The following is a 27,892-nucleotide window of genomic DNA, read 5'->3' on the forward strand; positions in this document are numbered from 1 at the left end:
AGTCGTAGTCCGATCAGGGGATGCGTGGGACGAGCTGGCCGTCCCCGACAAACCCCCATCCCGACCCCCACAGTGATGCCCATTGGCAACAGCCTCAAGCTGTGTGACCGAAGCCAACACTGCCTGAAGCTGGGAGCGAAGGGATGCCAACTCAGCCTGCATCCGAACACAGCAGTTACAGTCCCTATCCATGCTAAAAACTGTTTTGCTAAGAACGTCTGAACTAATCTACAGAGAGCGCAAACAAATCGACAAAATTTAAACGGTTATTAAAATACAAGATTGCCTAGTAAATGCAGTAATGCTGCTACTTGCGCACTGCTGACACTGCTCGGCGGCGGAAGGAGACTAAGCGAAATTACACTATTCAGGTACTAAAACACGATGCTACACTCTCAAATACTATAATACGCCCGAAATTTATGAATTAAACAATGCAAGAACCAAAAACACGCAAAGAAATTAAGAATTAAACTATGTAACAAATGAGTGAGCTAGGAGTATACGACTTGCTGCTCAGCTGCTTATCCAACGGCGGCAGGGAGCACACTGACTGCGACCAACCGACACTGGCCGTTCAAAACAAAACAGTAGACAAACGACTACGCGAATTTACACTATTCAGGTACTAAAACGCGATGCTACAACTCTCAAATACTATAATACGCTCGAAATTTATGAATTAAACAATGCAAGTACCAAAAACACGCAAAGAAATTAAGAATTAAACTATGTAACAAATGAGTGAGCTAGGAGTATACGACTTGCTGCTGCAGCTGCTTATCCAACGGCGGCAGGGAGCACTCTTCCATTAGTCATAGAAAGTACAGTCCCACTGATGTTTGTAATGCAGGTGAAATGGGTTTACCTTTTCCTTCTGCCTGACAAAACTCTTGAGCTCAGAAGAGAAAAATGCCATGGTTAAAAATTTAGTAGGGACTAACTGTTTTATTATGTCGTAACATACATGGAACAGAAACGTTTGTGCTACTAATATTTGGAAAGGGAGACTCCATGATGTTTCAAAAATGTGCATACATTTCCATGTCAGTATACACTGCTCAGCCAGAATATCATCTACTTAATAGCTGGTATGTCCACCTCTGGCCCAACACATTATGGCATGGAAGTAATGAGGCCTTGGTAGGTCACTGGAAGGAGTTAGCACCACGTCTGCACACACAAGTCGCCTAATTCCCGTAACTTCGGGAGGGAGGGGGGGGGGGGGGGGGGAAATGGTCTCTGACTCCACATTCAATAACATCCCCGATGTGTTCGATTGAGTTCAGATCTGTCAAGTTGGGGGGCCAGCACATGAACTGGAACTTGCCACTGCGTTCCTCGAACCATTCCATCACACTTCAGGCCTTGTGACATGCTGCATTACCCTGTTGAAAAATTGCACTGCAATTGGGAACCATCATCATCATGAAGGGGTATATGTGGTCTGCAATAAGTGGTACTTGTGTATGTTACTCCTTCGCCATCATGGTGCCTTGCACGATCTCCACTGGACCCATGGATGCACACATGAGTTTGCCAGAGCATAACTGCACCAATGTCCAGTGACGATGGTCACAGACATGCCTACTTCATTCATAGTTGCCAATGTTTTGGTGTTAATATTGGCACATACATGGGTTATTGGCTGCAGAGGCCTATCGTTAAGAGTGTTAGGTGCACTGTGTGTTCAGAAACACCTGTACCCTGCCCAGCATTAAAGTCTGAAGTTAATTCTGCCACAGTTCGCCACCGGTCCTGCTTTACCAGCCTGCCCAGCCTATGACGTCTGACACCTGTAACGTGGGGTGGCCGCCCAACCCCCAAACTTCTGGACACTTGGGTTTCACTACGTATCGAAGACACTCACCACTACACTCCTTGAATACTTGACAAGTTGTGCAGTTTCCAAAATACTCATGCAGAGCCTCCAGGCATCCCAATCTCCCCTCGATCAAACTCAGATAGATCGTGCGTCTTCCCCATTCTATACATGGACAACACACTGACTGATAGTACATGCACCACGCATGTGTCTGATTAGCAGTCATTTCTCACCAGGCGATGCTGCTATCGCCTGGAAATGTTTATATCGATAGTCGGTTGGTGGACATAATGTTCTGGCTTATCAGTTTACATCTAAGGCAAGTGTATGGGTAAGAAAAACTATATTTGTAAAATTTTTGTGTGTCTAGGATGTAAGACTGGGCATTAGGAGTAGGAAAATCATCCTGCTTATTGACCAACGTACAGCGCATCCCCAAGAAACATCATATATATGTAATATAAATGTAGTGTTTTTCTCTCCCAATTGTACAAGTCACCTTCATCCACCTGACCAAGGCGTTATAAAATGCCTGAAACAAAAATACAGGAAGAAACTGGTACAGATGAGGCAGGCTTGGTTTCATTCTGCTATGAGAAAGATTATGATCTTGGGCACTGCGCATTTTATAAGTGCCTGGGATTCCCTGCAAGAAAGCAAAGTTGCAAACCACTTCAAGAAGGCTAACTTTCACCAGGTACCAGTACTTACAGAGGACATCACACTAGAAAATAAAATAACTGCAGCTGAACAATGGCAGTAAAGAATGGGGCAAGGAGAAAACACTGACTGTGTTAGCTTTTATTAATATATTGATCGTGAAATAGGTGTTGCTGTCTGTCGGTCCACAACAATTGATCAAGGGTTGAAGGAACAGATTGCTGAGAAACAAAAGGAAAGTGAAGACGAGGATGAACTGGAACCTTTCCAAAAATTTAAAAATATTGAAGCAACAGACACTGTTAAGTTTTATGTTTTGAGGTCGACGAAGATAATCAAGATGGACCATTGAACATTAAAATTAGGACAAAAAAACAATCAATAACCCGCATTTTTCATACATTTGTGAAAATGCATTGTATGTTATTGCGCTATAGTGTAGTTACGCTAACAAGATGCACAATATACTAACGGTTTATTGAAACAACCCCTATTCAGTTACTGGCAGTAAAGAGACACCAACTAAACGATGTTAGTTTGTTTTGAGAAGTGTAATAAAAATTACAATTTTTGTGTGTTTTTATTTTTTTCCATTACATGTGTATTTTTGATGCTCAACGGTGCAGTATCATGTCACATGACTTTCCTGCCTTCCATCTGGCTAATGGCAGAAGTGTACATGTCCAATATGTTGTATTTAGCCAATGTCGCCGTATTTAACAGATTTTCGCCTTCTGTACATTAACAATTAATTTTGAGAATTTCTGAGTCTGACATTCCAAATGTGACCTTGAAGGTGCATTTTGAATGATAATTTATTGCTATAGCATGTCAGGAAGTGTGGCACTGTAAGATCCCATACCAACCCAAGTACGCGACCCGTAATTTCACATTTTCACTGACGAAAAAAATCAAATCATTACCAAATTAGGTAGCTTTCCACTTATGACGTTCAAAACCTGTGGTCCTTTCAAAAGCATGACAACAAGATTTCACTCTAATTATTTCTGTCAGGCATTGACTCTGCTTTAAATCCCTCACGACGATGATGATGAATACGGAAGTCATGTAAAGCCTTTGGAATTCACTGGAAAGGGTGCACCTTAGTAAGTAAGAAATTTAATATTTTTTCTCTCTTCTTGGAGTTTCTCCATTTATATTTATCAGTTAATTTTCCTCTTTCTTTACTAAGACCAACTTGATCACTAATTATACATTCTTAAATGTAACACTCGATCAATCAATCAGATTATTACTCACACAATGCATTACTAACTATTCTGAAATTTGAACCAAATCCTGGACATTACATTATTTGTATTCTCTGCACGTAATTCCCCCGCAATGAACCGTATTCCTGCACGATATTACGTCACCAATGGTTCACTGCTGTCTTTTACCTTCAACACAATACATAAATTTTGAGCAGATTGTTGCTAACACACATTTGCCTGTACGGCAGGAAAGAGTAATTCTGTGAATAATGCCCCTTAGATATTTTACTGCCTTCAAAGCCATCATACATATTAAACCCTTGCAATCTCAAGGAGGTGGAGGGAGAGGGGACTTATGTCCACCTTTTGAAAATACTGTCATCTAGTCAGTTACTTCATACTGTAAAATTTTGAAACAATTATGGTATTTAATGAATTCTTCTATCAGGTTCCATGAATGTTTTGAATTTTTCAGTTAAAGTCACGCAAAAATTTACGTCTTAGTAGTACAAGTAACTTTCCCCATTGAACGTCATATTCAATATTTTCAGGTTCAGGACCATTCTTACACGTCAATATCTATTTAATAGGCATGCTGTTCATTTCTCTCTCACTCTCTCACTCTCTCTAGGGAGGCATAAAGCACCCTTGGTAATACACATTATTGAAAGTGTGTTGATATTGCTAAAAGTGTACTAAAAGACATTTTCATTTTCTGGGCCCTACTAACAGATCAGTACCTCTTTAGAAAGTACACTGTTAATATACGTCAGCAACAATTAATTTTTTTTAAGGTGGGCACGAACCTCAACCTCTTTTGATGACACTTGTGCATATGTACTACATGACTGTGTTTTGACAATGCATTCCAATACTTTCTACTCTAATCTTGCTCTTCTCACAGTGTGATACATGCCGATGCCACATCTGTTCAATTTAAATGTTCTGTCCAATTTGTCTATTTAATCAAACTTTGTGTAGCAAGATGTGGGCACAGAAAAAATTTGGTGTGATCCACGGCCTACGCCACTGGCTGAACTCCACCACTCCCAACATTCTTCCACCCAAACCAGTATAATGATGTCCTAGGACCTTGCTTGTGCCATAGGACCTCCAATGACCTTACTCTTAACATATTAGCCTACCAGGGACCAGATGATATGTCGAGCCACATGAATAGTGCTGAACATTGGTAAGCTCAGTAAAATTATATGTTAAGCAGTCTCAGCTCAGTCCTGCACGCTTTTAAATCTCAAAGCCTTGGATCAGAAGGATCAGATCTTTGATAAACTGCTAGCAGGGATGGCATGTCAACATTCTTGTTTCGCAGTCAGTCAATCTCTTTTTGACTTACGAAAAATCTGGGATGAAATAATGACAATATTATGATACATCTAAAAAGAAAGATGATGTGACTTACCAAACAAAAGCGATGGCAGGTTGATAGATACACAAACAAACACAAACATACACACAAAATTCAAGCTTTCGCAACCAACGGTTGCTTCATCAGGAAAGAGGGAAGGAGAGGGAAAGACGAAAGGATGTGGGTTGTAAGGGAGAGGGTAAGGAGTCATTCCAATCCCGGGAGCGGAAAGACTTACCTTAGGGGGAAAAAAGGACAGGTATACACTCGCGCGCACACACGCACATATTCATCCGCACATACACAGTCACAAGCAGACATTTGCCTTTACAAATGTCTGCTTGTGACTGGGTATGTGCGGATGGATATGTGTGTGTGTGTGTGTGTGTGTGTGTGTGTGTGTGTGTGTGTGTGTGTGTGTGTGTGTGTGTGTGTGTGCGCGCGCGCGCGTGAGTGTATACCTGTCCTTTTTTCCCCCTAAGGTAAGTCTTTCCGCTCCCGGGATTGGAATGACTCCTTACCCTCTCCATTAAAACCCACATCCTTTCATCTTTTCCTCTCCTTCCCTCTTTCCTGATGAAGCAACCGTTGGTTGCAAAAGCTTGAATTTTGTGTGTATGTTTGTGTATCTATCAACCTGCCAGCGCTTTCGTTTGGTAAGTCACATCATCTTTGTTTTTAGATATATTTTTCCCACGTGGAATATTTCCCTCTATTATATTCGTGACAATATTATGAAACGGACAATTCGCTACTCACCAAATTTAAAAGAAGGCCTTTTGGCCAAAAGCTCACCATTGGTATTCTTTCTGTTGTGCCTGTCTGCAACTCGGCATCTTCTCTATATGATGAGCAGCAAAATGTCCTTTTCATGATATTGTCATTTTGACTCTTGAAATATTTAGTCCTAAAGGTAGCTGTTTGCAGTGATGGTTGGTGAGCAGCTGATCCATATTTCTTCCCCATAGAGCAACCCATTAAGATTATTACCATATGGGTACTAATGATTGGATAGTATAAAGGTCTGGGTTGGACGCTGGTATTTACCCTGCTTGGTAACTTAAGTCCCACTAAAATCTAATTTAGGCTTCTCATCTGAACTCTTCACAGAGTTACCCTTCGCAGCCATCTTTGTCTATTTTGGTGCATTACACTTCTTTTTCTTGAGTGCCATCTGCCTCTCTTTGCCCCAAGCACTGATTATCTACGGGTTGTCTTCACTGACAACAAATTACAAAACCTTTATCCACTACTAGTTTTAAATAAAACAGACATCATCATCACCACCATCATGAGGTAACATAAAATTATTACAGTGATGTCAATCTTAATGTTGTGCCAATTAAAATTAAACTATAGAAAAATCCCAATTTTATTTTTGTTGAAGACACAGTAAGAGTGACACACACAGGTGCTATAAAGATTTTATGTTGCCTGATAATCATTCTGATTGACACTATTATTGAATAAAGGTTTATTTGGTCAGCAGCTCTTGTTGTTATTATTGTTGTTGTTGTTGCTGTTGTTGTTGTCTTCAGTCCAGAGACTGGTTTGATGCGGCTCTCCATGCTACTCTATCCTGTGCAAGCTTTTTCATCTCCGAATAACTACAGTCTACATCCTTCTAAATCTGCTTAATGTATTCAACTCTTGGTCTCCCTCTACAATTTTTGCCCTCCGCACTTCCCTCCAATACTAAATTGGTGATTCCTTGATGCCTCAGAACGTATCATGACAATCGATCCGTTCTTCTAGTCAAGTTGAACCACAAACTCCTCTTTCCCCCATTTCTATTCAGTACCTCCTCATTAGTTATGTGATCTACCCATCTAATCTTCAACATACTTCTGTAGCACCACATTTCGAAAGCTTCTATTCTCTTCTTGTCTAAACTATTTATCGTCCAAGTTTCACTTCCATAAATGGCTACACTACATACAAATACTTTCAGAAACGACTCCCTGACATGTAAATCTATATTCGATCTTAACAAATTTCTCTTCTTCAGAAACACTTTCCTTGCCATTGCCAATCTACATTTTAAGTCATCTCTACTTCAACCATCAGCAGTTATTTTGCTTCCCAAATAGAAAAACTCATTTAATATTTTAAGCGTCTCATTTCCTAATCTAATTCCCTCAGGATTACCTGATTTAATTCGACTACATTCCATTATCCTCGTTTTGCTTTTGTTGATGTTCATCTTATATCCTCCTTTCAAGACACTGTCCATTCTGTTCAGCTGCTCTTCCAGGTCCTTTGCTGTCTCTGACAGAATTACAATGTCATCGGCAAACCTCAAAGTTTTTATTTCTTCTCCATGGATTTTAATTCCGACTCCGAATTTTTCTTTTGTTTCCTTTACTGCTTGCTCAATATACAGATTGAATAACATCGGGGATAGGCTACAACCCTGTCTTACTCCCTTCACAACCACTGCTTCCCTTTCATGACCCTCGACTCTTATAACTGCCATCTGGTTTCTGTACAAATTGTAAATAGACTTTTGCTCCCTGTATTTTACCCCTGCTACCTTTAGAATTTGATAGAGAGTATTCCAGTCAACATTGTCAAAAGCTTTCTCTAAGTCTACAAATGCTAGAAATGTAGGTTTGCCTTTCCTTAATCTATTTCCTAAGATAAGTCGTAGGGTCAGTATTACTTCCTGTGTTCCAACATTTCTACGGATTCCAAACTGATGTTCCCCGAGGTCTGCTTCTACCAATTTTTCCATTTGTCTGTAAAGAATTCATGTTAGTATTTTGCAGCCGTGGCTTATTAAACTGATAGTTTGGTAATTTTCACATCTGTCAACACCTGCTTCCTTTGGGGTTGGAATTATTATATTCTTCTTGAAGTCTGACGGTATTTCGCCTGTCTCATACATCTTGCTCACCAGATGGTAGAGTTTTGTCAGGACTGGCTCTCCCAAGGCTGTCAGTAGTTCTAATGGAATGTTGTCTATTCCCGGGGCCTTGTTTCGACTCAGGTCTTTCAGTGCTCTGCCAAACTCTTCACACAGTATCTCTGTCTTACCTATCTGAAACATTCCAGCGTCGCCAGGCCTCTTCCACCTATACAACCTTCTTTCATGATTCTTAAACCAAGTATTAGCTATGAGTAAGTTATGTTATGTTATGTTCTGTTCTGTTATGTTCTGTGCAAAATTCTACTAGGTGGCTTTATCTTTCATTCCTTACCCCCATTCCACATTCACCCACTACTTTTCCTTCTCTTCCTTTTCCTACTACGAATTCCAGTCCCCCATAACTATTAAATTTTCATCTCCCTTCACTATCTGAATAATTTCTTTTATCGCATCGTACATTTTTTCAATCTCTTCATTATCTGTGGAGCTAGTGGGCATATAAACTTGTACTATTTTGGTAGGCATGGGCTTCGTGTCTATTTTGGCTACAATAACGCGTTCACTATGCTGCTTGTAGTAGCTTACCCATACTCCTATTTTTTTATTCATTATTAAACCTACTCCTGCATTACCCCTATTTGATTTTGTGGTTATAATCCTGTATTCACCTGACCAGAAGTCTTGTTCCTCCTGCCACCACTATATCTAACTTTAAACTATCCGTTTCCCTTTTAAAATTAAAAAAAAAAAAAATTAATGGATCCGACATTCCACACTCCGATCCGTAGAATGCCTGTTCTCTTTATGCTGATAACGATGTCTTCCTGAGGAGTCCCCGCCTGGAGATATAAATGGGGGACTATTTTACCTATGGAACATTTTACCCATGGAATATTTTACCAAAGAGGACTCCATCGTCATTTAACCATACAGTAAAGTACAGTAAAGCTGCATGCCCTCGGGAGAAATTATGGCTGTAGTTTCCCTTTGCTCTCAGCCGTTTGCAGTACCATCATAGCAAGGCTGTTTCAGTTACTGTTACAAGGCCAGATCTGTCAGTCATCCACACTGTTGCCCCTGCAACTACTGAAATGGCTGCTGCCCCTCTTCAGGAACCACACATTTGTCTGGCCTCTCAAAAGAGATGCCCCTCCTTTGTGGTTGCACCAACGATACGGCTATATGCATCACTGAGGCACACAGGCCTCCCCATCAACGGCAAGGTCCATGGTTCATGGGGGTGTACATAAATATGACTTTCTTCAAATACTATCTGCACAAAATATATAACTGATTCCCATTTATTAGAAAGCCTTCAACTTCAACTCAGTCACATACTTTGTTCAGTAGTCCAAATTATTATGTGACCATGACGCAATGTTGTAAGATTTTTTCAAGTCAAGAGCCATTGTGTAACATTCTGTTCCAATAAATTGGGAGAACTGAGAATTGTGTGGCTATATTCTGTTTTCATTGCCATTAATTGTAATGAAATGCCGCAAAATATTTTGAAGTTCTGGTAAAGATGTATTTGGTTGAGATTTGTTACATAACTAGTATTACTGCACACATAATTTCTTATAAGTGATAAACTGTACATGTTACTCAGTTAAAATCTTGAGCTACCACACATGCCATGAACCCTGTTGTGGTATCTGCTACTCTGAAAAGAGTTATACAATGACGCTTCAAATAATACTTACTAATAGAACAATATAACAGCCGTGTACCGCAAGTCTCTAGAGGAACGGAAGGTTCCAAATGATTCGAAAAGAGCACACGTAGTCCCAGTCTTCAAGAAGGGTCGTCGAGCAGATGCGCAAAACTATAGACCTATATCTCTGACGTCGATCTGTTGTAGAAATTTAGAACATGTTTTTTGCTCGAGTATCATGTCGTTTTTGGAAACTCAGAATCTACTATGTAGGAATCAACATGGATTCTGGAAACAGCGATCGTGTGAGACCCAACTCGCTTTATTTGTTCACGAGACCCAGAAAATATTTGATACAGGCTCCCAGGTAGATGCTATTTTTCTTGACTTCCGGAAGGCGTTCGATACAGTTCCGCATTGTCGCCTGATAAACAAAGTAAGAGCCTACGGAATATCAGACCAGCTGTGTGGCTGGATTGAAGAGTTTTTAGCAAACAGAACACAGCATGTTGTTATCAATGGAGAGACGTCTACAGACGTTAAAGTAACCTCTGGCGTGCCACAGGGGAGTGTTATGGGACCATTGCTTTTCACAATATATATAAATGACCTAGTAGACAGTGTCGGAAGTTCCATGTGGCTTTTCGCGGATGATGCTGTAGTATACAGAGAAGTTGGAGCATTAGAAAATTGTAGCGAAATGCAGCAAGATCTGCAGCGGATAGGCACTTGGTGCAGGGAGTGGCAACTGACCCTTAACATAGACAAATGTAATGTATTGCGAATACATAGAAAGAAGGATCCTTTATTGTCTGATTATATGATAGCGGAACGAACACTGGTAGCAGTTACTTCCGTAAAATATCTGGGAGTATGTGTGCGGAACGATTTGAAGTGGAATGATCATATAAAATTAATTGTTGGTAAGGCGGGTACCAGGTTGAGATTCATTGCGAGAGTCCTTAGAAAATGTAGTCCATCAACAAAGGAGGTGGCTTACAAAACACTCGTTCGACCTATACTTGAGTATTGCTCATCAGTGTGGGATCCGTACCAGATCGGGTTGACGGAGGAGATAGAGAAGATCCAAAGAAGAGTGGCGCGTTTCGTCACAGGGTTATATGGTAACTGTGATAGTGTTACGGAGATGTTTAACAAACTCAAGTGGCAGACTCTGCAAGAGAGGCGCTCTGCATCGCGGTGTAGCTTGCTCGCCAGGTTTCGAGAGGGTGCGTTTCTGGATGAGGTATCGAATATATTGCTTCCCCCTACTTATACCTCCCAAGGAGATCACAAATGTAAAATTAGAGAGATTAGGGTGCGCACGGAGGCTTTCAGACAGTCGTTCTTCCCGCAAACCATACGCAACTGGAATAGGAAAGGGAGGTAATGACAGTGGCACGTAAAGTGCCCTCCGCCACACACCGTTGGGTCGCTTGCGGAGTATAAATGTAGATGTAGATGTAGATGAATTTTATCCAAACATTCATTACCTTGAATTGTAATTAAGAATTTACTTATAAGCTGAGAAACAATAAAATAATCACAATTACAATTTTTTACCTCATGCATGGGATCACAATTATTAGATGTAAATAACCCAACACTCGGACACTAACTTTTGGCATCCATTGATTTCATTTTATCGATCTGCAATTTCTATGTACTATAGGACTGACCAAATGAAATACAACATAAAATATTATCAATATCATTAGCTTTTTATCCACTTCCTTGGAAATAGAGTAGAATCATAGAATCAGTTGTTGACACTACACCCTGATCAGAATAACAAATTAATTGACAGCAAGTTGTTTATTAACATTGTTATATGTGTTAGTTATTGTTCAGCGCTGAGCAGAATGTTGTGTCGCACAGTTTGTGAATTTTGAGATGGTAGAGTTAGAGGAGCAACACGTCTGTACCAAACTTTGCATGAAACTCAAGAAAACCTATACAGAGACATGCCAAATGATGCAGGAAGCTGACAGTGATGGGTGCTTAAGCTATACTCAGTGCTACGGATAGTTTACACGCTTTAAAAATGGCTGGACAGAAGTTAAAGATGACCCTCATTCAGGATGCCCTTCGAAGTCTACCGATGAAGCCCATGTCAGGAAGTCAACGAAATTGTGCATATCAATCAAAACCTGCCTGTCTGAGGGATTGCAGAAGAATGTAACATTTGAGTTGGATCATGTCACGAAATCCTGAAATAGCATCTTGGAATGCATTGTGCTGCCACCAAGTTTGCCACATAGTTCATGAGTCAATACCAGAAAGACCTTTGCCTTGCAATCTGTGAAGAGCTTTTGGATCATGCAAATGATAACGAGATGTTCCATAAGAGAATCATAACTGGTAATGGGACATGAGTCTACAGTTACGATGTTGAGATCAAGGTTCAATCTTCATAATGGGTTGGGAAAGATTCCCCAAGACCAAGAAAAACTTGTCAGGTCAGGTCAAATGGTAAGGCATGCTGATAGTTAGTTTGACATTGAAGGATTAGTTCATCATGAATTCGTGCCACAGGGACAAACTGTTAATCGATGGTACTGTTGGGATGTGTTGCGACACCTTTGAGAAAATATGAGAAGGAAATGGCAATAAGAGAAGGAAACGGCCTGAAACATTGTGAGACAATTCATGGCTCTTGCATCACAATAACGCACCTGCACATTCGTCCCTGTTGGTGTGTGACTCTTCCACAAAAAATGAAATCACTTTGCTGCCTCATCCTCCATACTCTCCAGGCCTGACCCCTGAGGATCTTTCTTTTATTTCCAAAGTTGAAAGCACAAAGATCTGCAATAATAGACGAGATAAAAGAAAATTTGCAGACAGCGCTTCGCGCAATCCAGCAAAAGGCATACCAAGTCTGCTTATGGAAGTGGAAACGGTGTTGGAAGCAGTGTATCAACTATGGACGAGAGTATTTCGAAGAAGACCATACACAATAAGTAAAAGATAAGTGTAGAAAAATTTTGTGGCCAAAGTTCCGGAATTTTTTGAACATATCTCATATGTATATTGTAGTGCAGGAAACTCATTTCTTCCCTTGAAGAAACAAGTATTTAGTTTTTTAGTCATGATGCCTTTAACTGTATTAAATCACACTTCCTTCCCCTGTTGTGGGGCTACCCAGCATTCACTACTGCATATCACCAAAAAATATCTACAGTCTCCTCCCCTGTCTATGATCTACAACATCTCATGTGCCCTCATACTGCAACTTCTGCCATTCTGTAATGTGGTATATAGAGAACACAGGAATACCCATGTCTGCTTACCGAATCAGCTGTGAGACAGACTGACCACAGTTCCTTTGTATGTGCTGGAATAGCCTCTAAAACTTCTCCAGCCGCTATGTCAATAATAAGCAATTGCCCATCCTTCATTCCCACAAGCAAGTGCCGATCTCCTGGTGCAAAACATGAGCACAGTCCGTAACTTGTCTCAACAGTTCGTAGACAGGCTAATGATGGTCTGTGAAAATACTTGTTATTAATACATATATACACAACCTTCAGGCAAGACAACCATTGTTTTTCATTAACCATTGTGAAAAAGAATATTCTAGAATAAGTAGTTACTTAAAATAACTATCTAAAAATTTATTTCAATTGTAGGACAAAGGTGAGATAACATAAGCCACAAAATACCTAAAAGCCAGAAAGAAGGTTTTCTTCTTTAACTTATATGTATCTACATTACATGGAAGTGGATGTGTGTGTGAGTGTCTTGTGAATTTTGTAAAAAAATACAATTCTATTTCAGTGATACTTTAATATGAACATTTAGTTTGGAATGCCAATATCAAGTGTCCCTCTACTAACCATACACTATACTGTCTGGTTACACTGGGCATAAAATTTTTTGTTGTTGCGCATGTCAGTGATGTTACGCAACTAAACATTGTTGGTTGTCTGTGATGAGATAGGAGCTAGTGCACTTCATCTTACATCTTATCTATTAGTTTTTTTTATTATATACATACAAACAAAGCTAAGACTCCAAATACACAAGACAAGCCTCAGTTCACAAGTATCTACTATTTCTGCAGTGATTTACACCCTGCAACATCAATATGGTGACTCTGTTAGTCACAGTCTACATTGAAATGGAAATGAGCGTGTGGCGTCATTGGCCGGGAGGCCCCACGCGGGGCAGGTCCGGCCGCCATATCGCAGGTCTTATTACATTCGGCGCCACATTGGGCGACCTGCACGCCGGATGGGGATGAAATGATGATGAACACAACACAACACCCAGTCCCTGAGCGGAGAAAATCTCCGACCCAGCCGGGAATCGAACCCGGGCCCAGAGGACGGCAATCCGTCACGCTGACCACTCAGCTACTGGGGCGGACTACAGTCTACATTAAAATGTAATGAAGAGGATCACTTAATGGGAAGAACTTTCATTCTTTCCTTTCATTAGAGACTTCAAATGCTATGTGTGTTTTCTAGCATCCACTCTCATGTTATACATTTAGGAATGAAATGGAAGTACCTGTTCCATAATTTTACTGCCTCAGCACTTGCAGAGGCAATTGCTAAATTATCTGAACTGAAACACACTGAGCGGACTTCAGAATGATGTCCTTGACTTGATATTTTACGAATACATTTGCATTCTGCCTCTTTATTTGTGCCGATGACTGAATGTAGCTCAATGCTGTTGTTACTGAGGGACACAGATACCTACAACAAATTGCAGAATGATTAGGAAACAAAGCACAAAATATTATTAAAATAAACAGTTATTGCTACAAGTGTTGCTTAAGTATGTATACTTTTATTGTATTGATATTTTACATGTGAACATTTTACATTATACTTGACTGCGACCATTATGAACATCAATATGACATAATAATTACTATTAAGTAGTCTCTTTATTGTTCTTTCCATTATGTGTTTTGGTGGAGCACACCATCATCAGGTGGATTTGTTACAATCCAAAAGGCATAAACATTTACTACCTGATTACTGTGGGCAACTTGTGGCAATGTACTGCAGCAGAAGATAGAAGTCTCCAGAGGTAGGTACTGGCCAACAAGTCGGGCCCATTATTCGATATTTAAAAATAAGTCTTTCATAAAATCAAACAATGGAAAATCCAGGATGGAATGTAACAATAGTAGAATTTCATAAAACAAATAAAACTTACTCTTAATTCCTTCTGACTCCCCATAATTACATGTGCTGCCTTAATTTTTCCATTTGCTTTAATTACAGGTAATCTTGCAACTTCATCTTTCAATCCAGGGACCAGGGATGTATCAGCCTCAGGTGGATCACAGTTCTCTTCTGCCCTACAAATGTTTTGGACATAATGCATTACCCATGAACTGTAAAGTACATGTAGTACTTTTGTACAGAAACATAGCAAAACACATAGCCTTTAAGCTTTTTCTTTTGTGCTGCTGAGAAAGAGGAGCATGGAGAATGGGGAGTGAAACAATCAGGTTTCACCAAACACAGGAAGAGGAGTAATTCAGAGAGAGAGAGAGAGAGAGAGAGAGAGAGAGAGAGAGAGAGAGAGAGAGAGAGAGGGGGGGGGGGGATAGTGTTCCACCTCCCTAACATAATGCACCACAGAATTATTCTTTATGTTTCACAACTAGTAAGAACTGTTATCTACTGTCACCATGCATACTGATCTTTCTTTCCTGAGAACCAGTACATCATATGATTGACTAGGAACTGATTCATTGCTCATTTCACAAAAAGAGCTTCAACAAAGTGTTCACAGATGCAAACACTAACCCAAAGTGTCAAACTTCTACGAATTCAGAATTAGGGAGCAATACAGCAAAAAAAAAATATATATATATACACATTACAACAAGTGTTGTAGTCAATTTAGTAATGTCAAAATGTTTCAGTTTCTTACAACACAGATCTGAAATATTATAAAACCATCCCATTATGAAGAACAAATGGCTGACCTCTGACAGTTTTCTACTAAGAACAGTTTTTAAACTATCTTTCGTACCACGTGAATATCTTCAAATGCATGTAGGCTTAGATTCAAGGGGAGAAGGGAATGAAAGAATAAGCATAATCAAACTAAAAAAATAACATTGCTATAAAATAACACTTTAATCAGAAGAAAGACAGTCAGTTCAACAGCATACATTTTTGAAATCAAAATATGATGCTGGGTAACATTCAGTACTATCTCACTCCAGCCCGTGCTATGTTTGCATCTTCTTTGGCACACTATCTGGAAGATGGTTGAGCTATTGCTGCTCAAGCAACATAAGTTTGATGACAACAGCTCACCTGAGACCATCCAGTATCTGCGGAAGGTTCTTGCAAGTTTCAATTGGTACCAAGCATGCTCAAATTCTGCACCTGACAATGTAACAATGAAGCTAATCTCTGTTTCTCTCTCCCTCCATTCAAAAAATCTCTTTTCTTGTTTGTTCATAATCAACAACTACAGATCACACTGATCATGTAAAGACAACTGCGTTTGTCTGGGACATAGCTCTCTCAGCTGCATGATAGTTGTGTTTGTCTGGGACATAGCGCTGTCAGCTGCCTCCAACAAACCAACACAAACTTCTATAGCATTCTCCCTGGGTACCTATGAGCCACAATTACCAAGCAGCAATCATCAACTGGTGCTGTTGACTACCAGCTACCACTATGTAAAGATTTTCAGTACTGTATGTCTGACGACAGAGGTTGAATGTTTCACTTTCATCACTGTGGTGCATGCCACTTCAGTGTAAAACTACCCTTTGTAACAACTGTTCTTCCTGTAAAATGACAATGTACATACAATATAACCTTGAAATGACCCTACAAGACATGTTGACAGAGTGGACAGTGCACACAAGCCACTTCATCCTGTTCACTCTACTGAACTGCACTGAAAATACAAGTTTACTTTTGCCCAGATTACACAGGTGGGCCGTACATAACGATGTTCCATGGTTAATAATACTGCTAAAGAGGGACTGAGAGAGTGGTGAGAGTCAAAAAGAAATAAAGTCTTACAAGAGACACAAGAAAATGAAATACTGAGATGAAAGTTGTTCATTAGTGTCAGTCAATTGAGACAAATTGAAGTCAATGGGACAAAATAATAACCCAAAAACTTCCTTGACAAAGACTATGTTCACTCTTCTCTCCCAATGGTCATCTAAAAAAATGTCAATATGAAAGTTGCATTTATGTAAATTATTCCTTTTATGGCTTTGACATCCATTGTAAGCAAATCTATTTTGATGATGAGTCTCTTTGCAAATGCATCATCAGTCTTACAACTTCTTTCTTATCTACCACAACTGTTCAAACAAAATATGGATGTTTCCACAAAAAAGCAATACAGAAACTTGCCAGCAGTAGCCTTGATGAAATATTGTGGAATTTAGACACTGTGATCTGCTGGCAAACCCAAAAACAATGTTTTTAAGAAATCTGCTGTGGTAACATAAAGTAGCACAACAATTAAATGTTTTCTAACTACTGTAACAGTATTTAATAACAGGATAAAAATTCTATGTAGGGCAATGCAAATAATGTTAAAGACAAAACTTCTCTGTATAAATGAATCACAGAGAAATATTTGGGAATAGAAACAGTAAATTGGACATTTTCAACTTGCATTCTTCTGTATGGTATTAAACAGTGCACAAAACGCGCACGCACGCACGCACACAAAGCCAGCAACCATATGGTTGCACATTTGTTAAACAATGGAAAGTCCAGGTTGGAATAACAGCAATATTATGAAAAGGATAGATTGCTACTCACCATAAAGATAAAACACTGAGTTGCATACAGGAATAAAGAAAAGACTGTAACACACTAAGCTTTTGGTCAAAGCCTTCTTCAGAAAGGAAATACACCATTCACACCAGTAAGCACAACTCACGTACATATGAGCACAACCTCTGGCCTGAGGTAGCAGTCTTGTGTGCGTGAGGTGTGCTTGTTTGTGTGAATGTGTGTGTGTGTGTGTGTGTGTGTTTCCTTTCTGCAGGAGGCTTTGGCCGAAAGATCAGAGTGTAACAGTCTTTTTGTTGTGCCTGCCTGCAACTTAATCTATCATCTTTATGGTGGTTCGCAATCAATCCTTTTCATAATACTGCTGTACTTCTATTAGTAACACTATGCCACACATAGTGAGCAGGACCAATTTATAGAAACTTGCAATCATCTTCAAGATGTCTACTGCAGTTAAATCAGCCACAACAACCTGCATCATGGCAGACTATTGTAAAGGACAAGTTAAGAACAGCCAAAGCTGCTCTGAGACAGTCATATTCAAATGATCAAGTATGTTTCAAATTAGCTGAACTGTGTAACGGAACCTATTAAAGGCTTTACTTTACCGAAGTATGCGATACCCTCCAAATTTAACCAGTTTAACAAGTATTTATGATTATAGAAAAGTTATTGTGTATGTTAACAATGATTGCATAACATGTTTCCATAAACAGTCAACCCATTAAATTATACTGAATAACTGACCCACACAAAAGTTAATATCACTTGATCACTGATACAGCAAATGTCATCATGTAAAAACACTTAAGTTCATCTTAAATAATTAATATGAAGTATGAAAAATAGTGGCCAACTTACGTATTTTGGATCTCCTTAAATAAAAATCACCCAGTGAAACCTATTTGTTTGCTAGGACCGTTTTCACTCAGTATTCACGTAAACACTCCTATTTTAGGCAAAAACCAATGTAATTCTTAATAATTCGTGTTATTTACTTATTTATGCAAATTAGAGAAGTCAATTGACAAACTTCTAAAAAATGGCCTTTTTGTAACAAAGAATTATTCTGTTCAAATGGCTCTGAGCACTATGCGACTTAACTTCTCGGGTCATCAGTCGCATAGAACTTAGAGCTAATTAAACCTAACTAACCTAAGGACATCACACACATCCATGCCTGAGGCAGGATTCGAACCTGCGACCGTAGTGGTCGCTTGGCTCCAGACTGTAGCGCCCATAACCGCACGGCCACTCTGGCCAGCTAGAATTATTCTGTCAAGTCAACAAATCTGTCTGTCATTTTAATAACCTGTTAAATTATGTCACTCGGTATAAATTAATAACTTTTCTGCACAAATTACGAGAACAGTTGTACATGTGACTTATAAACTATACCTCTTTTTAGTAGTTCTTTGACATGGATATAAATACAAGCAGCAAGAAGTGTCGGGAGCGAAAAATGAATGTCACTTTGGTAAAGTGTATGTGTGTTATTGTTCGAGGTGGATGAACATTGCAAAGAACATGTAAAAGAAGTGCTACTTTGTGTTGTGTCATTGTCTTTGGTGGACAGTGGAATTAAGATGGCCACCAGAGTAATAAATATTTGAAGTTTAAATACTTGTTGGTTTCGCTCATTACTGATCATCAAAAGCACATCAAAAACATGGGACCTCATCTTTTTACCCCTAGACAACCAGATTTAGAGCCAGCATTAGCATCGAGACACAGCAGCAATCCAGCAAGCAGCAGCGATTACCACAATGCATTTTAATGGCGCCAACCTAACATCAAGTGCTAACAAGCTCCGTACATGGGAGTGAAATAGTGCGATTATAGCAATATCTATGACTAGGCGACCATTATAAAAGTCTTCCAATTGTGTATATTTAGTGTGTATATTTTCTACTTTTGTATCTACATTAGTGGTATTCAGGTTGTATTCTTGTTTAAGGTTTTCTGGTGTTTTGTCTATTCTGTGATCTAATCTTTCTACTTCAGTATCTACTCTGTTGTTGATGACAGCAATGCTGTCTGCGTTAGCTTGTATGTTTTCATTTAAACTTTCAACTTTAACTTGTAATTCTTTTCTGAAGTGTATCAACTGTTCTCTAGTGTCCTTACTGAGGGTAGTTTTAATTTCCTCACACTTCTCATTGAGATGAGTACTTAATAGATCAAAATTCAAACTTAACTTATCCAGTCTATCTGTGTTTTCTTTAAGTTTCAAACCTAATAGATCAAACCTGTCTGTGTTTTCTTTAAGTTTCAAATTTACTTGTTCACTCGATTGTTTAAGTTGCGAGCTTATTTGAGTTGCAAACCCTGTTAGCCACTCTGTTAAGTTTAATTGTTCACCCTCCTCTGGTTCAATTTTTACATTTCCTACAATCTAATCACTCTCAGGTAGAGACATGTTAACTATTAACTTTTTAAATGACAACAACAACAAGAAAATACCTTGCTTTTTTTTCTGTAGCTCTGCTATGATGTCGTGGTCGGTGTTCCTTGTTGGCTTTCTTCACTTTTATTTGGTTTTATCGAAGCTGAAGTCTTGATTGATGAATTCCATTGACATAATCCAGATGTTAATCTTATGAGTGGTGTGATAATAATTTTTCGTAGTCGCACATACACACGTTTTTTCACTTTGAAATATTTTCACTGTTGCCACACTGCACAAATAAACTTTTTTGTAGTGCTAAGCACTTACGAAATTTATCGCTGCACTATTATCATCGATGCACTTAAAGATCCCCCACTTTTATAATGGTTGCCTAGTCATAGATATTGCTATAATCGCACTATTTCACTCCCATTTACGGAGCTTGTTAGCACTTGATGTTAGGTTGGTGCCATTAAAATGCATTGTGGTAACCGCAGCCGCTTGCTGGATCGCTGCTGTGTCTCGATGCTAATGCTGGCTCTAAATCTGGTTGTCTAGGGGTACAAACATGAGGTCCCGTGTTTTTGATGTGCTTTTGATGATAAATAATGAGTGAAACCAACAAATATTTAAACTTCAAATATTTATTACTCTGGTGGCCATCTTAATTCCACTGTCCACCAAAGACAATGACACAACACAAAATCCCGCGCCCGGGTTCCCGAGTTCGATTCCCGGCGGGGTCAGGGATTTTCTCTGCCTTGTGGTGACTGGGTGTTGTGTGATGTCCTTAGGTTAGTTAGGTTTAAGTAGTTCTAAGTTCTAGGGGACTGATGACCATAGATGTTAAGTCCCATAGTGCTCAGAGCCATCTGAACAACACAAAGTAGCACTTCTTTTACATGTTCTTTGCAATGTTTATCCACCTTGAACAATAACACACATACACTTTACCAAAGTGACATTCAGACTCCGCTCCCGACCCTTCTTGCTGCTTGTATTTATAACCTTGTCAAAGAACTACTAAAAAGAGATATAGTTTATAAGTCACATGTACAACTGTTCTCGTAATTTGTGCAGAAAAGTTATTAATTTATACCGAGTGACATAATTTAACAGGTTATTAAAATGACAGACAGATTTGTTGACTTGACAGAATAATTCTTTGTTACAAAAAGGCCATTTTTTAGAAGTTTGTCAATTGACTTCTCTAATTTGCATAAATAAGTAAATAACACGAATTATTAAGAATTACATTGGTTTTCGTCTAAAATAGGAGTGTTTACGTGAATACTGAGTGAAAACGGTCCTAGCAAACAAATAGGTTTCACTGGGTGATTTTTATTTAAGGAGATCCAAAATACGTAAGTTGGCCACTATTTTTCATACTTCATATTAATTATTTAAGATGAACTTAAGTGTTTTTACATGATGACATTTGCTGTATCAGTGATCAAGTGATATTAACTTTTGTGTGGGTCAGTTATTCAGTATAATTTAATGGCTTGACTGTTTATGGAGACATGTTATGCAATCATTGTTAACATACACAATAACTTTTCTATAATCATAAATACTCGTTAAACTGGTTGAATTTGGAGGGTATTGCATACTTCGGTAAAGTAAAGCCTGTAATAGGTTCCGTTACAACTGGAAGATGGAACTGACTGTATTTGAGGAGGAGAAATTCTGAAATCTACCATTTGACTCATTTATAAACGACATAACAAAGAAATTATTTATGATTTTATTCCAAGCTGTTACTTTCTCAGCAACAGTAGTATGGTATATATTTCAGGAAAAAATTCAGTCATCAGTTGAAGAGTTATTTCTGTCTTGCTCAGCAGTTTTGAGAGATCATCCTTGCGTCTTCAAAAATACTAAAAAACATTGGGATGCATGAATTTTATTTTGAAATAAATTATTACTGCATTTCCGAGATATGTTTGTGCAATACAAAACACATAAACATTTTCCACTCTTACATCAAACAGCCTTACAACAGATGCTCAATATATGCTTTAAAATATATATTTAGCTGGATAATGTAAATACATTTATTTGCTAAATTAATAGATTCTTGTGGAAATACCGGGAAAGTCTTTTTTTCTCCTTTTTTTGCCTCTTCTTAAAGCGTGCTTGTGTTTCTTCATCCGATTTAAAGTGATACAATTCCAAACTGTTATCAGTTCCATGGCAGCACAACACCTGTCCAGTAGAGTCTGCAGTTAAAGATACAACTCGGCCCTTCCCAAATCGGAGTAGAGATCCTGCCTTCTGACATATAACTGGACTCTGCAACAAATCAAATCTCTAATAACCAACAGCTGGCATGAAAATAATGTCAGTTAGATGACACATAACCCAGAAGTCATACAAAGCCTCATAGCACACTAACTGATATCAAAAATAAAATATATGAGGCACACGAAATCCTGTGTGTACAATACCAATTACTAACAGCTACACTTAAAAATACATCCAGGTGGGCATTCACACAATAAAATTAAAAAAGTTATTTTGCAACTAAATTTCTCTCATAAATAACATTACTGAAACTGCCAATAAAATGGAACATTGTGCCCTTCTTCTGCCAAATATTTACCACTCAGCTAAAAGCACGAACTACTCACTAATTACAGTTTCTAGAGAAGCAACGATCAACAATGTGAGAGTGCAGAAAGCAATAGAAGCCACTGTATTACAGACACACAATGTTTATCCACATGGCGTATGACCTGTAATAGGACGTGTCATGATGATCTCTCCATTGGCACATGATTCTGAGTTACTCCCCCATTTGGATCTCAGGGAGAGCCTGCCAAGGCAGAGGTAACCATCCAAAGAGGATGAAATAAGCAACAAAAGAATAACATTCTATGAATCAGAGCATGGAATGTCAGATGTTTGAAAATGGCCTGAAAGCTACAAAATATGAGAAGGGAAATGCAACGGTTTAATCAATCTAGATAACAGTGTGGGTCAGTCAGGTGAGATGGAAAGAAAAAATTGATTTCTGGTATGATGAGCACAGAAAAGTTCAGTGATAGGGTTGTTTTCATCAAACAAAGTCCAACAACAACGCTTCGGGTATATGTGCAGACATCACAAGTAGATGAGGATGAGATAAAGTATATAAGGATACTGAATAGGTAATTCATTATGTAAAAGCAGATGAAAATCTAATAGCCATAGGGGACTGGACTGCAGCGGTAGGGGAAGGAATAGAAGAGTGAGTTAGGGAGAAATGTAGGCTTGGTGGTATGAATGAAAGACGAGAAGAACTATTGAGTTCTGCAATAAATTTCAGCCAGTAACAGTGAACACAAAGTTCAATAATCACAAGAGGAGGAGGAATATGTGGAAAAGGTCTGGAGACAGGAAAATTCCAGTTGGATCACATTCCATCATGGTCAGATAAAGATTCCAAAATAAGATATTTGATTGTAAGGTGAACCCAGGAGCAGACATAGACGTAGATCACAATTTACTAATGATGACGAGAGAACTGACGTTTAAAGAGAATTGTCTGGAGGAATCGATGTGGAAAGAAGTGGGATATTGAAGTGCCGAGGACTGATGAGATGTGATCGAAGTTCTCTAAAACTGTAATTACTGTACGAAAGAATATCACAGTAGGTAGTTCAGTTGAAAAGAAATGGAGATCTCTAAAATGAGCAATCACAGAGGTTGGACACACAAACATACATACAAGGAATGCAAGTGTGAAGAAACTTCGGGTAATGGAATAAATACTTCCACTAATTGATGAAAGAAGATAGAACAAAATCGTTCAGGCAAAAACAGGACTAGTAAATTAGGAATGAAATAAATAGGAAGGGCAAGGAAGCAATGATGGAATGGCTGCAGGAAAAATGTGAAGAAATCAAAAAATACATGGTCGTTGTAAGGACTGCTATAGCATAAAGAGAAGTCAAAACAACCTTTTATAAAATTAAAAACAAGGGTGGCAACACTATTAAGAAGCCATGAGAATTTGACTGTCATACTCAGAGGGGGGAGAGATGGATGGAAAGAGTGCATTGAAGGTCTCTACAGGGGGGGGGGGGGGGGGTGGCCTTGTCTGATTACATGACAGAAAAAGAAATCGGAGTTAATTTGGAAGACACAGGGATACCACTATTGCAGCCCAAGTATGAGAGAGCTTCGGAAGCATAGAAAGTGTGTGTGTGTTTTCTACTTCTCATGAAGGATGTAGACCAAAATGTAATGTGCCCCAAGTGTTAGCAGATTTCGTGACTGTGTGTTTCCACGCAGTAAAAATTACAGTATCTATGTAATGTTAAATGAACCAGACCGGCAACTTTTTGTTCTCTCTACATCTACATTTATACTCCGCAAGCGACCCAACGGTGTGTGGCGGAGGGCACTTTACGTGCCACTGTCATTACCTCCCTTTCCTGTTCCAGTCACGTATGGTTCGCGGGAAGAACGACTGCCTGAAAGCCTCCGTGCGTGCTTTAATCTCTCTTATTTTACATTTGTGATCTCCTCGGGAGGTATAAGTAGGGGGAAGCAATATATTCGATACCTCATCCAGAAACGCACCCTCTCGAAACCTGGCGAGCAAGCTACACCGCGATGCAGAGTGCCTCTCTTGCAGAGTCTGCCACTTGAGTTTGTTAAACATCTCCGTAACACTATCACGGTTACCAAATAACCCTGTGACGAAACACGCCACTCTTCTTTGGATCTTCTCTATCTCCTCCGTCAACCCGATCTGGTACGGATCCCACACTGATGAGCAATACTCAAGTATAGGTCGAACGAGTGTTTTGTAAGCCACCTCCTTTGTTGATGGACTACATTTTCTAAGGACTCTCGCAATGAATCTCAACCTGGTAACCGCCTTACCAACAATTAATTTTATATGATCATTCCACTTCAAATCGTTCCGTACGCATACTTCCAGATATTTTACAGAAGTAACTGCTACCAGTGTTTGTTCCGCTATCATATAATCATACAATAAAGGATCCTTCTTTCTATGTATTCGCAATACATTACATTTGTCTATGTTAAGGGTCAGTTGCCACTCCCTGCACCAAGTGCCTATCCGCTGCAGATCTTCCTGCATTTCGCTACAATTTTCTAATGCTGCAACTTCTCTGTATACTACAGCATCATCCGCGAAAAGCCGCATGGGACTTCCGACACTATTTACTAGGTCATTTATATATATTGTGAAAAGCAATGGTCCCATAACACTCCCCTGTGGCACGCCAGAGGTTACTTTAATGTCTGTAGATGTCTCTCCATTGATAACAACATGCTGTGTTCTGTTTGCTAAAAACTCTTCTTGATCAGCCATTATCCGGTACGATTGCAGTTAAGTAGAGATTCTGTTATTTGTGCTCATTATGTGTAATAATAATAATAATAATAATAATAATAATAATTTAATTTAATTGTGTTTATCATTATGACTAATCATACCTTTTTTCCTTAGTTTTTTTATGAATTTAATAAGTAAATGTGGCTTACTTTGTTCGGGGATGTCTGTTGGTAAATGACCGCATATTAATGGTACCAATCAGTGGAATACGACTGGTCTGCTTTCAAATTAGAACCTGCATTTAAAATTTCACCTTTTGCAAAACGAAGTCCGACAGCTTTTAGGCGTAAATCGCGTCCCAAAATTACACTTGCCAACAGACATTCCCGGTAGAGAAACCTAGCTAAAAAATATGGTGGTAATTAAATTCCAAAATTTCAATATTTAATTTCAAAAAGATAAAAAAAATAATAATAAAATTAAAATAAAAGAAAAACTGCCACCATAAAAATGGCTCCCTTAGTGCAGGACTTATATATGTATGTATATGCATTATTGTAAATTTGGTATCTAAAAAATAATTGTATATTTCTGTTACATGAAAAACCACTGTAATGAGATACGAGACAGTGTCAACAAGCTGGGTAGAACAAGACGTGGAGCATGATCCTTAAAAGAAAAATCCACGACTCAAGCGCAGTAAGAAACGAGGTAAGGACATTACTGTTTTCCTTTGTTCTGATGCACAAAAGTCAGTTACGGAGTGTTAAATTCTAAAAAACATTGCTCACAATAGTTTGTGAATTTTGCAAAACTTAATGTTGGCAAGATGGCAACTTTCTAGAACGACTGAGAATCGTTGCGTGGCTGTTTTATTGTAAATTGCTATACATTAACAGTAATTCTTACTAAATAACATTTGCCGTGCATAAATTGAAGAGAATTAATGGTCAATTTTATTAAATTCAGTGAGGTTTATTTTTTAAATTCATGAGCAAAGGCAGTAGAAACTTTAAAATGGCTACACTGCCCGGAGTAGAATCAGATGTAGACAGTGCCGAGCAAAATATGGCAAGTCAAGAAACACAAAATAATGAATTGTTGGCAGGTGAAAATGCACCTAAGGCAGAATATACTGAAGAACTCTCCCAGAGTGAATCAGTACCTACTAATTTTGCGGAACTGTTCACATTTTTCAGAGAACAGATGCAAGGTTTACATCGCTCTCTTCAGGAACAAAATGCACACTTTATAGAAGAAAAAGTAACAGACAGTTTAGATGCAAAACTGCAAACTGCAGCCACTGAAATCAAAACTAGTAGGCGTGTTAGTTTAGATGCAAAACTACAAAATGTAACTAACTGTTTAGATGCAAAACTTCAAAATGTGACTGACAGTTTAGACGCAAAACTTCAAAATCAGACTGACAGTTTAAATAGAAAACTTCAAACTTCAGCCACTGAAATTCAAAATAATATAACAACATTAGCAAACAAAAATTTGAATGCCATAGCCCATCAGATACAAGAAAATGTCGCCACACAAATCTGCGATGACCTTGATGGAAAATTTAGTAAAACTGACACTAACTTCAAAAATATTAGTGATGAATTTGACGACATGCGAAAAACATACAAGCATTTGCCCAAAGCTGTCAATGATGTAACCAAACAGGTCGCACAAGTTAATGCAGTACATTACAAAATGCTATGCAGCAAATAACCACACAGGTACAGGCACTCGCTATCGAACAGGAGAAATCCGTAGAAGCAAAGTTTGTAGAGAAAGGCAATCAATTTACCATTGACATTATAAACTGGCTGAATGTGAAAGACAACCAATTTCAAGAATGTTTACGGAACGAACTGCCTGTAGTCGTAAAGAAAGCGACAAACAAAGCTTTGTCTGCAGCAAACATGTTAGGTGAAAACACCGAACATGTTTCTGAATGGAAACAGACACTTACACAGGAAGTACACATGTTACAAAGAGAGCTGGCAGCGATAAAAAACGCAACAGGCGAGGCTGATTTATGTGTCAATAATTTGCCAGAGGCGCAGACTGTGACATCTCGAGCAGCAACACCAAACAGCTGTTCAGCAACAAAGCCCAGTCCGCAACCCGTTCACCTACCTTGTGAACAGGGGGAGGCCAGTTCTCTTTCTAATATACTTGTGGAAGAGAGTTTACTAAAACACAGACAACTCCAAAGTTTTACACCTGATCACAAAACATCACACCCTGTCACTTTTATCAAAAGCTTCCATAGTACACTACCAAAGTCGTGGAACGGTAAACAGAAAATACAATTTGTCACTACCCATAATCAAGGTGATGGAGCCTTATGGGCAAATGGAGTAATAGATTATTGCCATACTTATGAGGAATTCGAGAACACTTTTCTAAATAAATATTCGCCAGCAAAAACACAAGAACATTTAAGGCATGAGGGATATAATCCTGAGATGTACAATAGTAAAGTAGGTACACTGCGTAAATATTTTGAGAAGTATATAAATAAGATGAAATACTGGGATGAACCAATGCTCAAACAAGAAGTCTATGGCTTTTAAAATCAAAATTACCAGTATCAATAAAAGAAAAACTACTTCATGTACAGATTCAGGTGTAGAACTTTTCATTTCAATGCTTAATTCTATTGACCTGTTGCATGAAGAAGCAAAATTGAACGGGGGAGGGGGGGCGGTAATGCTCAAATATCGAGTAACAACTGTAATAACTATTATCAATATCAATAAAAATGCTAATAGTAACAAAAATGGGAATAGTTTGCCTTGATCTTACAATAGTAATAACAACCTAGGACCATGGGATGGAAGAAATTCTCCTCCTTTTAATAAGTGGCATAGG

The 27,892-nt window shown here is 38.7% G+C and overlaps 1 protein-coding gene across 1 annotated transcript in view; it reads right to left on the reverse strand.

Annotated features, from left to right (window-relative positions):
• LOC124607053 (WD repeat-containing protein 3) overlaps positions 1 to 27,892 on the reverse strand; it is a 134,524-nt gene that overhangs the window by 52,039 nt on the left and 54,593 nt on the right. Inside the window, exons 6-9 of the mRNA XM_047139229.1 lie at positions 21,818 to 22,020; positions 14,764 to 14,908; positions 14,104 to 14,294; positions 12,882 to 13,077 (exon numbers count right to left, since the gene is read on the reverse strand). Coding sequence (XP_046995185.1) covers positions 12,882 to 13,077; positions 14,104 to 14,294; positions 14,764 to 14,908; positions 21,818 to 22,020 — 735 coding nt within the window. The remainder of the gene's footprint in view (positions 1 to 12,881; positions 13,078 to 14,103; positions 14,295 to 14,763; positions 14,909 to 21,817; positions 22,021 to 27,892) is intronic.

This window comes from Schistocerca americana, chromosome 3, assembly GCF_021461395.2.
Source record: "Schistocerca americana isolate TAMUIC-IGC-003095 chromosome 3, iqSchAmer2.1, whole genome shotgun sequence".
In the NCBI taxonomy this organism is placed as follows: Eukaryota; Metazoa; Arthropoda; class Insecta; order Orthoptera; family Acrididae; genus Schistocerca; species Schistocerca americana.